We start from the raw sequence: 12406 nt of genomic DNA, 5'->3' as shown, positions 1-12406 counted from the left end.
CAGAGCTGGTGGTGGGAGGCGGGGATAGTGCTGGGCAGATTTATACGGTCTGTGCCAGAACCAGTGGTGGGAAGCGGGGCTTGTGGTTGGGAGGCGGGGATAGTGCTGGGCAGACTTACACGGTCTGTGCCCTGAAGAGGACAGGTACAAATCAAGGTAAGGTATACACAAAAAGTAGCACATATGAGTTTATCTTGTTGGGCAGACTGGATGGACCATGCAGGTCTTTTTCTGCCGTCATCGTCTACTATGTAGTGTAACTTGGTATCTGTGTGCTTTGGGCCAGATTCTATATATGGCACCTAAAAAAACTGGCGCCAGAAAAACCCACTTAAGCAGTGTTCTATAAAGTGCACCTAAAGTTTGATGCAGAAACTGTAAAAGTGGAGAGGTCACGCATAAATTTAGGTACCGTTTGCATCAATGAAAATGTGCAAATGCCTGCTCCTAAATTTACATGTGGAGCACCATTATTCTATAATTATGCGTGTAACTCAAAACCACGTCTCCAATCCACCTCAAATGCCATTGACCTCCCATTTCTGCACCCCCTGTTTCAGGCCTCATGTAAATTTTAGGCACATAAGTCCCAATTAAATCTAATTAGTGCCAATAATTGCATGTCGGAAAGCTAATTATTGGCTCATTCTACTAAATTGCATACACAAATTGTGTGCACAATTTTTGGCACCATACAGCTGGCATAACTATGGGCACCTAACTCGGAGGCCCAACTATGCTCCACCCATGTGTATGCTCCTTTGTGTTTGCCTGCTATAGCACTTGTGCACACCTTTATAGATTGGTGCCTAGGGTGCTTATGCATATAAGTGTTATTTTCTCAATACTTATGCATGCAAAGCCCATATACAGTGGTGGAAATAAGTATTTGATCCCTTGCTGATTTTGTACGTTTGCCCACTGACAAAGACATGAGCAGCCCATAATTGAAGGGTAGGTTATTGGTAACAGTGAGAGATAGCACATCACAAATTAAATCCGGAAAATCACATTGTGGAAAGTATATGAATTTATTTGCATTCTGCAGAGGGAAATAAGTATTTAATCCCTCTGGCAAACAAGACCTAATACTTGGTGGCAAAACCCTTGTTGGCAAGCACAGCGGTCAGACGTCTTCTGTAGTTGATGATGAGGTTTGCACACATGTCAGGAGGAATTTTGGTCCACTCCTCTTTGCAGATCATCTCTAAATCATTAAGAGTTCTGGGCTGTCGCTTGGCAACTCGCAGCTTCAGCTCCCTCCATAAGTTTTAAATGGGATTAAGGTCTGGTGACTGGCTAGGCCACTCCATGACCCTAATGTGCTTCTTCCTGAGCCACTCCTTTGTTGCCTTGGCTGTATGTTTTGGGTCATTGTCATGCTGGAAGACCCAGCCACGACCCATTTTTAAGGCCCTGGCGGAGGGAAGGAGGTTGTCACTCAGAATTGTACGGTACATGGCCCCATCCATTCTCCCATTGATGCGGTGAAGTAGTCCTGTGCCCTTAGCAGAGAAACACCCCCAAAACATAACATTTCCACCTCCATGCTTGACAGTGGGGACGGTGTTCTTTGGGTCATAGGCAGCATTTCTCTTCCTCCAAACACGGCGAGTTGAGTTCATGCCAAAGAGCTCAATTTTTGTCTCATCTGACCACAGCACCTTCTCCCAATCACTCTCGGCATCATCCAGGTGTTCACTGGCAAACTTCAGACGGGCCGTCACATGTGCCTTCCGGAGCAGGGGGACCTTGCGGGCACTGCAGGATTGCAATCCGTTATGTCGTAATGTGTTACCAATGGTTTTCGTGGTGACAGTGGTCCCAGCTGCCTTGAGATCATTGACAAGTTCCCCCCTTGTAGTTGTAGGCTGATTTCTAACCTTCCTCATGATCAAGGATACCCCACGAGGTGAGATTTTGCGTGGAGCCCCAGATCTTTGTCGATTGACAGTCATTTTGTACTTCTTCCATTTTCTTACTATGGCACCAACAGTTGTCTCCTTCTCGCCCAGCGTCTTACTGATGGTTTTGTAGCCCATTCCAGCCTTGTGCAGGTGTATGATCTTGTCCCTGACATCCTTAGACAGCTCCTTGCTCTTGGCCATTTTGTAGAGGTTAGAGTCTGACTGATTCACTGAGTCTGTGGACAGGTGTCTTTCATACAGGTGACCATTGCCGACAGCTGTCTGTCATGCAGGTAACGAGTTGATTTGGAGCATCTACCTGGTCTGTAGGGGCCAGATCTCTTACTGGTTGGTGGGGGATCAAATACTTATTTCCCTCTGCAGAATGCAAATAAATTCATATACTTTCCACAATGTGATTTTCCGGATTTAATTTGTGATGTGCTATCTCTCACTGTTACCAATAACCTACCCTTCAATTATGGGCTGCTCATGTCTTTGTCAGTGGGCAAACTTACAAAATCAGCAAGGAATCAAATACTTATTTCCACCACTGTATCTGCAGGCAGTTATAGACTTGAGCTTTTAGTGCCTTCAAATTCCAACAGATGGAGATAGATATCGATCATGCAGACAAGAATGAGTGATGCAGCACCTCTGCTATGACTGCAACTTTGGAATTTGTCCCCTATCCTAATATCCTGTGTCTTACTGTGCAAGTAAGATCTAATCCATTTGAACATTATGACTGAAACTCCAAAAAAACCCCCCCAAAAACTACAACTGGTTCAAGAAGATGTGATGATCAACAGTGACAAAACTAGCCGAGATGCCCAGTAAGAGCAGAAAGTAGTTAACCCTTACTGCGTAGCCTGCTATTGAGACAGAAATAGGGAAAGCCACTGCTGTCCCTGGTATTAGTAGCATGGAATCTTGCTACTCTTTGGGATTCTGCTAGGTAGCATGGCCCAGGATACTGGACTAGATAGACCATCAGTCTGCCCTAATATGGCTATTCTGTTCTTATCTATCATAGATAGTAATAAAGACATAATGAAAAGTCTAATTTAGCTGCTTTATCTTATGGGCTGCCATGGTAAAAGAAAGTTTCTGTTAAGTTTATGTGAATTGGGGAGTGGATAAAGTTGAGGGAGTTGAAAAATAACAGTGCAAGACTCTGTAGTAAAACTCCCCAAATTGCCATAAAACTTTGACAGTTTCATAAAGTACCTAACACCATTGAATAGCGTGATATGAAATGGCAAATGACGCAGTTTTCACAGATGTTAAATCAATTACTTTCTCTTTGTTATAGTTACTGGACTTACTGGGATCCTCATGGTGTTGGTTCTATTTCTCATGTGTACAGCTTCCATGTATTCTGTCAGGTAAGTCTGTCCCATTGTTATGCTGAGTCCTCTTACCAGGGCAATCTTTTCTTGTATGCAGAATAGAAAAAGAGACGAGAGATTTAGTCAAGAATAAATAACATCTACCATACAGTGTTCATGCATTGTTCTCAGTGGCAACTGGCCATAGGCAAGTAGGAGTCTGGTTTTTGTGTTACATTGTGAGTATGAACCACAAGTAAATTGAGCCATATGTCACTATCCCTATGCAGTAGACAATAAAAATTAAAAAATGGAAAAATCAGTGATCTACCACTTTCCAGTGTGCACACATTTGTTTCCATGATTTTCAGTATCCCTCCCCTCCCCCCCCCCCCAAAAAAAGTGTACCTGTACAAGTTAAAAATCAATATAATTAAAGTAGTTATACTGACCATACCCACTTAGGGCCTTATTGTAAAAAGGTTATGTTCCTAAAATCTATGCCTCTAAATTTTGATAATTATTTATGCTGCTAAATTTATGCTCCTAAATTACGAGCATAATCTATTTTGGAGCATAGAGTATGCTGGTAATTTAGGAGCATAAATTATGCTTATAAATATAGGAGCATAACCTTTTTAGAATAACCTTTTTAATGCCTCCTCAACATGTAATTAAACTCTGGAATCCGTTGCCAGAGAATGTAGTAAAAGCAGTTAGCTTAGCGGGGTTTAAAAAAAGGTTTGGATGGTTTCCTAAAGGAAAAGTCCATAGACCATTATTAAAATAGATTTGGTGAGAATCCACTGCTTATTTCTAGGATAAGCAGCATAAAATGTATTGCACTTTTTGGGGGATCTTGCCAGGTACTTGTGACCTGGATTGTCCACTGTTGGAAACAAGATGCTGGGCTTGACTGACTTTTAGTGTGCCGTTAGCGCATACTGATTCATCAGTTACCATGAAATGCCTGAGCAAGTCCTATTCCTGTGGTATGCAATTTTAAGCTGTGTTAGACACGCAATAGCGTCTAATGCAGCCTAGTAAAAGGGGCACTTAATGCACTAATTAACACAGGCTATTGTGCCATCGTAGTAATGGTTACCAAGTGCTAATTTGAGAGTTTACCTTTGGATTCCATATAGCACGACTTAAGTTGTGCATGCAACATCAAGTCGTATTCTGGATTTTTGCGCTCAACTTAGTTAACAAGCCATTCAGCACCAATAATTGCCAATTAAGCAATTATTGACACTAATTGGCATTCATTAGAATTTACACACAACTGTCTAAGCGTATTCTATAACGTGATGCATGTAAATTCTAAGTCGCATAGTTGAAAAGGGGGCATGGCCATGGGCATTATATGGGCGGGTCACAGGCATTTCTACAATCTATGCACGTTATAGAATACATCGGGTCTGCGCCTAATTTAGGCGTCGGCATTTACACCAAGTTTTAATTGTTGTAACTGCCCACGACTAAATTTATTCATGCGGAGGGGCGCTCAGCGTATTGTATAAATCATGCCAAAATTTATGTTTATCCTATGAAGGACACCTAAATTTAGGCATACTTTATAGAATACTAGTAAAACATGCCCGTTTCAGGCGCAAATGAAACGGGCGCTAGCAAGGTTTTCCTCCCAAACTCCCCCCCCGCTCACCCCTTCGGCATTGTGAAGGCACTGACCGCCATTGTTGCGGACCTCGTCAACGCACGCCAATGCCACCTTCAATGTGCTGAGTCGGTTGTGAAGCCACTGACGCCATTGCTCCGCCCTCGACGTCATCACGTTTGACGCGAGGGCGGGGCCCCAACACAGTGATTTTGGTGGCTTCACCACCACGAACCCTTAAACTGGAAGGAAGTGCCCGGAGGACCTGACAGTGACGTCAGTGTCCTCAGAACGTTGAGGGTGAGTTTTATTATATAGGATACCTAGGCATATTTATTTCATCGCTGATTTTTCAGGTGCCATATATAGAATCTAGCTCTTTACTAAAGGGGCTTCCTAGTTTTCAAAAGTGAATGTCACACATTTGTTGAAACGTTTTTGCAGAAAATATGAGTTGTCCTCAAAAACATGTTGCATATATTGTATAAGTTTTTTTAGTTAAGCAGAATATTTGGGATTTGTTTGTTCCATTTGTTTTTATTTAATACAAAAGAACCAGCTTTTCTTAATTGTTCACTTAAGGGTTCCTTTTACTAGGGTGCGCCGAAAAATGGCCTGCCCCGTTGTAGACGTGTGTATTGGACACGCGCAGGTCCATTTTCAGAGCATCTTGAAAGAAGACCTTTTTTTGGGGGGGGGGGGGGGGGCTGAAAATGGATGTGCGGCAAAATGAAAATTAGCGCGCATCCATTTGGGCCTGAGACCTTACCGTCGCCCGTTGACTTAGCGGTAAGGTCTCATGCGTTAACCAGGCAGTGATCGCCAGCGTGCGTACAATGCCGATTACCACCCGGTTAGCGCCGAGCACTGGAAAATGTCCATTGAGCCTACTGGACGCGCGTACAAAATGAAATTACCACCCAGGCCATGCGGTAGTTCTGAATGGGCGCGCATAGGCGCCTATGCGGCTTAAAGGGCCCCTTAATAAACTTCTATCAATTGTACTTAATCATAAGGCCAAGATTTGAAAACAAATTAAATATAGAAATTGATTCATGTTCATAGCTTTACTGTACTTCAGTTAGCCCTGATGAAATAGAAATCATTTCATTTTTGTCATTTAATTTATTCAACTTACAGCCTGCCTATTGTACATTCATAGGTATATAATAATAAAACATTCATAATAAATGAACACAATATTACAATAAAAGTTTGAAATACAGGGAATACGGAAGAAAGGATTATTCTTTCTTGTTCACCATAGGTGCTTATCTATTAAAACCCTGCAGCAGATTTGTCAAAGAAAACTTCACATTTATGGATTGAAGGAAGTCTAGCACAAAGCTTTAATAAAGCATCTCAGCATCTAAAATTCATATCGTTGTTGCAGCTAGATGGCATGCAAGCTTATAGAGGGAGATGAAAAAAACAAACCCCAATGTTTGTTCCTGATGCTGAAGTTCAGGGAGAGAATGTGATTTAGCTATGATGACAAAAACTCAGAGGTAAAAGGGAGCTAGGATTCATCTGTTGGGAATTCTCTTTGTTTTATGATCAATTTCTCTTAACACCACAGGAAATAAATCACAGGTGGTGAGAACAATATTAAGCTAGCCTTTAATGATTTTGTGGAACTTTTGCTGTAAGCAGTGACTGTACTCCTGTCTTCGCGAACGTGCCTACCCAACACTGGAGATGTGACCAGTGGGCAAACAAGATCAAACAATTCGACTGAATAGCTGTAAAGAAGAGAAGTAAATCAATGAGTACGTTTTCCTGAAAACAGCGCAACCAGGGCCCATCTCAGCAATTGTGGGGCCACTCTGCAGACCGGTTTGGTGGGGGCCCCGCCCCCTGCCTTGCCCAGCCCGTTGACAAGATTATTTATTTATTTATTTAAAAGTTTTTATTCACGATATTTCAAATAAAGATAACTCAAGCAAAACTTGTACAGAAAAACTGATTCAAATAAGCAATGGAAATAACCAGAAATTATTCAGTTCATGTCCACTACAATTAGGAGTTCCAATTTTGATAAAATAGAGGAGAGTAAAAGAAAAATATTAATTAAAAAAGCGAAGAATATAAACTAACTTGAAAAGTACAAAAGAAATTAGAACCAAGTCAATAGCCAAATTCTATATAATAAAACTCACCCTCAACGTTCTGAGGACACTGACTTCAGTGTCACTTCCTTCGGGTTCGAAGGGTTTGTGGTGGTGAAGCCACCGGAATCACTGTCTCTGGGCCCTGCCCTCGCATCAAACGTGATGACGTCGAGGGCGGAGCAATGGCATCACAGAGCGAGGGCGGAGCAATGGCGTCAGTGGCTTCACGACTCAGGAGATGAAGGTGGCGTGCGTTAACGAGGTGCGGAGAAATGGCGGTCAGTGGCTTCACAACACCGAAGGGGTGGGTCGGGGGGGGGGGGGTTCGGGAAGAAAACCTTGCTAGCGCCCGTTTCATTTGCTCCAGAAAGGGGCATGTTTTACTAGTATGTTATAAACTGCATGGCAGGTGAAACCAAAAATTGAAGTACTGTCTATCTGCAAATGATAACAGCAGAGAATGGAGAGGTTCCCTCTATCTACATCCCTAATAGTATATACGACAATAGCAGACAATGGAGAGATTCTCTCTGTGTAAATCTCTAGTACTACCACAACAGCAGAGAATGGAGAGGTTCCATCTATCTACATCCCTAATAGTATATACGACAATAGCAGACAATGGAGAGATTCTCTCTGTGTAAATCTCTAGTACTACCACAACAGCAGAGAATGGAGAGGTTCCATCTATCTACTTCCCTAATAGTATATACGACAATAGCAGACAATGGAGAGATTCTCTCTGTGTAAATCTCTAGTACTACCACAACAGCAGAGAATGGAGAGGTTCCATCTATCTACTTCCCTAATAGTATATACGACAATAGCAGACAATGGAGAGATTCTCTCTGTGTAAATCTCTAGTACTACCACAACAGCAGAGAATGGAGAGGTTCCATCTATCTAATACCATGTACGACAACAGCAGAGAATGGAGAGAATCTGAAGGTGGAGAAAGCTATGAAGCCGGATGGGATCCCAGGATAGTGAGGGAACTCAGAGAGGTCCTGGCGGGACCTTGCCAGGTACTTGTGACCTGGATGGGCCACTGTTGGAAACAGGATACGGCGCTTGATGGACCTTTTGGTCTGTCCCAGTATGGCAACACTTATGTACTTATGCATCTCTAGTACTACCATAACGGCACGGAACGGAGAGATTCTCTTCCTCTATGTGCATCACTGTTTCTTATCCAGTTCACAGCCATAGGACATACCCCAGGCTATAATTTCAGTTTCTTGATAATAACATAAGAATAAGATTAGCAATAGAGTTTACAAATCTGTATCTAACTCACCATGAACTATAACTGAAAAAGACATGCATTAAATTCTAAATCCCTTCCCCCTCGTTCTTTCATCTGTGCCTTTCTCCTCCATTACCACCTCCCGTTTCTGCTCTTTCAATCTTTCTATGCCATTTGCCTAGAACAGAGATCCTGTGTTTTATGTCATACTCCCTCTCTGCCTTACATCTCTCTGTTGCTTCACTACTACTACTACTTAACATTTCTAGAGCGCTACTAGTGTTACGCAGCGCTGTACAAATTAACAATTAAGGACGGTCCCTGCTCAGAAGAGCTTACAATCTAAAGGACGAAATGTCAAGTTGGGGTAGTTAAGATTTCCTGAGAAGAGGTGTAGTGATTAGGTGCCGAAGGCGACATTGAAGAGGTGGGCTTTGAGCATTGATTTGAAGATGGGTAGGGAGGGGGTCCGGCGTATGGGCTCAGGGAGTTTGTCACATCTTGACCATGTCTACATCATTTTCTAGACTCTTCCTTTTCATATTGTAAGCTCTGTAGAGCAGGGACAGTGTGTTGTGATGTGGCTGTACAGTGCTACATATGCCTGATATCACTTCAGAAATTATGTAGGTGTGGTTTACATACCTTGTGTTGTAATTCTTGTACTGGATTTTGTCCCCAACAAGATCCTGTATGTTATTTCTGTATGTTTGGGTTGTCCGTTACTTGAATAATTGTATTTTGTTGTTAAATTGTTATTTACTTATAGTAAGGCCTTAAGATGAATAAAAAAATAAAAATAAAATGTCAAGGAACAAATATCCTTGCAGTGTAATTTTTGCAGCAGAAACTTGGTAGGAAAATACCAATTTATATGATCCTTTGAGGAGGTATTTTCTGAAATGGGGCTTCTCCTAAGATCTACAGTTAAGTTGTCTACTTGGGAAGGCCTTGCATTGTGCTGTTAATATCCCTAGCATTGAAAATTGGGGACTGGAGTAATGAATGATTTTCTCTATTTTGTATGTTCTTGTTGTTATTTCAATATGACCACTTACTTGTCTTAATTTCAAATGTTTTCTTGAATGCATATTTTGAAATTCAATAAGGAGAAAGATAAAAATAATACAAAAAAAATCAGTAACATTGAATGCTCTACAGTCCATGCTATAGCTTATCATATTCTTTCAACAACTGAAAGCTGAATTGCATTTCTTGGCCTAATAATTTGCCACCTCTGTTGAAAGCTCTGGGTAAGCTCAAGCTGTCATTCTTCCTTGTAGCTTGTGTGTGAACTTATAAAGCTGTTTGTTGCTTATACCACAGCTAGTGTAATAATGTTTACTTTGCAGGGTTTCCAGCTATGATATCTTCTTATACACACATAACCTTTTCTTTATCTTCTACCTGCTGCTACTGATTCATGTTTCAGGGTAAGTAGACTAGCGAGCTAAGGCTCTGAAGAATTTGGGGGATTGATATTCAGTGGCGCTTTTATGCTACCCAGTAAGTGCTCACAAGGGCCAGTAGGTAACTTTCAGTGGCATTATCTGGATAGTCTTGCTGAAAATGATCACTGATTGCCCTGGTGCTTTCCAGATTCTGCTGGGGAAGTCTGGGGCTTGAGCTATCTGGATAAAGTTAGAACAGCAAAAAGGCTCTCCTAACTTTATATGGGTACCCAAATAAGTGCTGATGGCCATTTTATACTAAAGGTTTTTTTTTACTAAGCCGCGTTAGGGTCTGTGCGTGGAGTGGAGGAGTAACCTAGTGGTTAGTGCAGTGGACTTTGATCCTGAGTTCAATTCCCACTGCAGCTCCTTGTGACTCTGGGCAAGTCACTTAACCCTCCATTGCCCCTGGTACAAAATAAGTACCTGAATATATGTAAACCGCTTTGAATGTAGTTGCAAAAACCTCAGAAAGGCGGTATATCAAGTCCCATTTCCCTTTTCCCTTTCCCAACGTGCGCCAAATCCAAGTTACCGCCCGACTACCATGTGTGCCTGGCAGTAATTTCATTTTTGGTGCATGTCCCCTACATGTGCCAGAAAATAAATTTTATTTTCTGGCGCGTGGCAAAAGGCATTTGACGCGCGTAAACCCTTACCGCCCAGTTAATGCGTGAGACCTTAGAGCTAAGTGATGGGTGGTGGCAAAGTCTCAGACCCAAAATGGACACGCGTCAAATTTTCATTTTGCCGCACGTCCATTTTCGGTCAAAATAAAAAAAGGTGCGCTGAAAAATGATTCTGTGTGCGTCTGTAATGCGTGCCTATAATACCGCAATCTATTTTTCAGCGCACCTTAGTAAAAGGACCCCTAAGTTATTCAGTGCTGATATTTGGGTATTGCCCGATGCTGCATGTCTAGACATGAAGAAGCCTTTGCAGCCAGCTTAAAAATAAAAATCAGACTGCTGGAAGATTGGGGATTTATTTCTGTCAATTTTTAATACTACACATTAACCCCTTCACTGTGCAAGCAAGTTGGGTGTATTCCTGTTCCATATCTGCAGTTGCTCTTGTATTATGCACAATGTGTACCAAAGGAGTGACTTTCCAATAAATGTGTTAGATTCAAGCTTAAATCATATGGCTATGCACATGGTTTGATGTGTGTTTATGGAAGAGGATTTACATATAGATGAGTGTGCTGGTCTTGGAAGATTTGACAGTCTTTGTTCCTGAAGTCTTAATCTAACATGCATCACAGAAAAGTTTAGCACAGCAGTTTTCCAAGTCGGCTCCTCTAGTGTAATCATGAAATGAGAAGAGCAAATGCTAACAGGGGAAAACAAAAACCGAAGTACAGAAAAAGTCATTAGAAGCATTACTTCTGCCTGTGACATGGTAGTGAAAAAAGGTTAAGGCTGCCAGGAAAAAGTATAGAACAGTGCAAGTGTTTTATGGAAGAGTCAGCAAAATGCATTTTTGGTTGGGGGTACCTTTTGTTTTCCTCTCACTCTTTCTCTACCCCCCCCCCCCCAGCCTTTCACATATCTTTCTCTCCCCCCCCCCCCCCCCCCCGCCCTTCACCCTTCTCTTTCTCTCTGCTCCTGCCCTCTCACTTATTCAGTTTCCTCCTAGTCCTCATCCAGCTTTCTTCCTATAACCCTTAAGGAGTTTAATTGCTCAGTGCTGGGAATGGAGGAAAACCTTAAAGGATAGGGGAGGAGAGAGACAAGGAAAGGAGGAGTAGGGTTCTCAGAAAATGGGGATGAAAAAGAAAATCTCAAAGAAGAAGAACAGAGGGCCAGGATATAGAACAAGGGGACATGGAAATGGGATGAAGGATGTAGGGGACAAGGAAGAAGGGGATTCAGGAGAGGGGAGGAAGGATCCACTCAACCCAATGCCAGTCTCTTCACTTTAAGCACACGTACTTGGGTACATTACCTTCATTTCTCTCTATGGAACTTTGGAAGGCTAAGTGCTTTGAAAATACGCCTCATATATGAGGTAGCAGAATGATTGTAGGGTTCATGGGAAGACATAACTAGTAGAATAAAGGAAATGATTATGCTACTGTATTGGTGGTTAGTGAGACCTTTCCTTCAGTATTGTGTCCAGAGAATTCATCTTTGGAAGGATAAGGACAGAATGCAGACCAGACAGGAAATTGCTACCAAAACATTGTAGGGCAGACACCAAAACCCCTTAGAGTTGAGTGAGACTTCCAGAATATAAAATTGGAAGAGATATCATAAACTAATATTTCACGGAAAGAGTGATGGATGTATAGAATACCCTTCTGGACCAAATAAGTAATCAACGTCATCAAGACATCTAGAAAGCAAAGTCTAAAGAGGTAGTTTGAAATTAACCAGCAGGCTACAATTCAAGAGTAAAGGTGAAAAGGCTGGTAGTTATGCTGGTCTTGCAGACTACAAATTAGGAGAATGGTTAGGTCTGTCCGGCATGTCAACCAAATGAAGTTGCATAGAATTAGCAGTAATCAACTAGATTTTGGCTATCTGGAATTAACAAGAAGCCATGAGTTCCTACCATGGTATGCAAAATGCAGTGTGGCATGTAATATGGTGGGTGTTGGTGTCTGTTAAATTTACAGTTGTCAAAACGTCAACTCCTCATAGACCAAGTAGATAAAGTTTTGAGTATAATTCATCAAGTAATATATTGTAAAATGCATTGGTATTTTGGCCAAGTTTTCACTCTGTCTACATGACGAAG

The 12406-nt window shown here is 41.9% G+C and overlaps 1 protein-coding gene across 1 annotated transcript in view; it reads left to right on the top strand.

Moving 5' to 3' along the window:
- NOX4 (NADPH oxidase 4) overlaps positions 1-12406 on the top strand; it is a 247490-nt gene that overhangs the window by 73414 nt on the left and 161670 nt on the right. The window contains exons 7-9 of the mRNA XM_030200162.1: positions 3223-3295; positions 9566-9646; positions 9985-9990. Of these exons, the coding sequence (XP_030056022.1) occupies positions 3223-3295; positions 9566-9646; positions 9985-9990 (160 nt within the window). The remainder of the gene's footprint in view (positions 1-3222; positions 3296-9565; positions 9647-9984; positions 9991-12406) is intronic.

The sequence above is a fragment of the Microcaecilia unicolor genome, chromosome 4 (assembly GCF_901765095.1).
Source record: "Microcaecilia unicolor chromosome 4, aMicUni1.1, whole genome shotgun sequence".
Lineage (NCBI taxonomy): Eukaryota > Metazoa > Chordata > Amphibia > Gymnophiona > Siphonopidae > Microcaecilia > Microcaecilia unicolor.
This window is presented reverse-complemented; position numbering and strand designations above follow the sequence as displayed.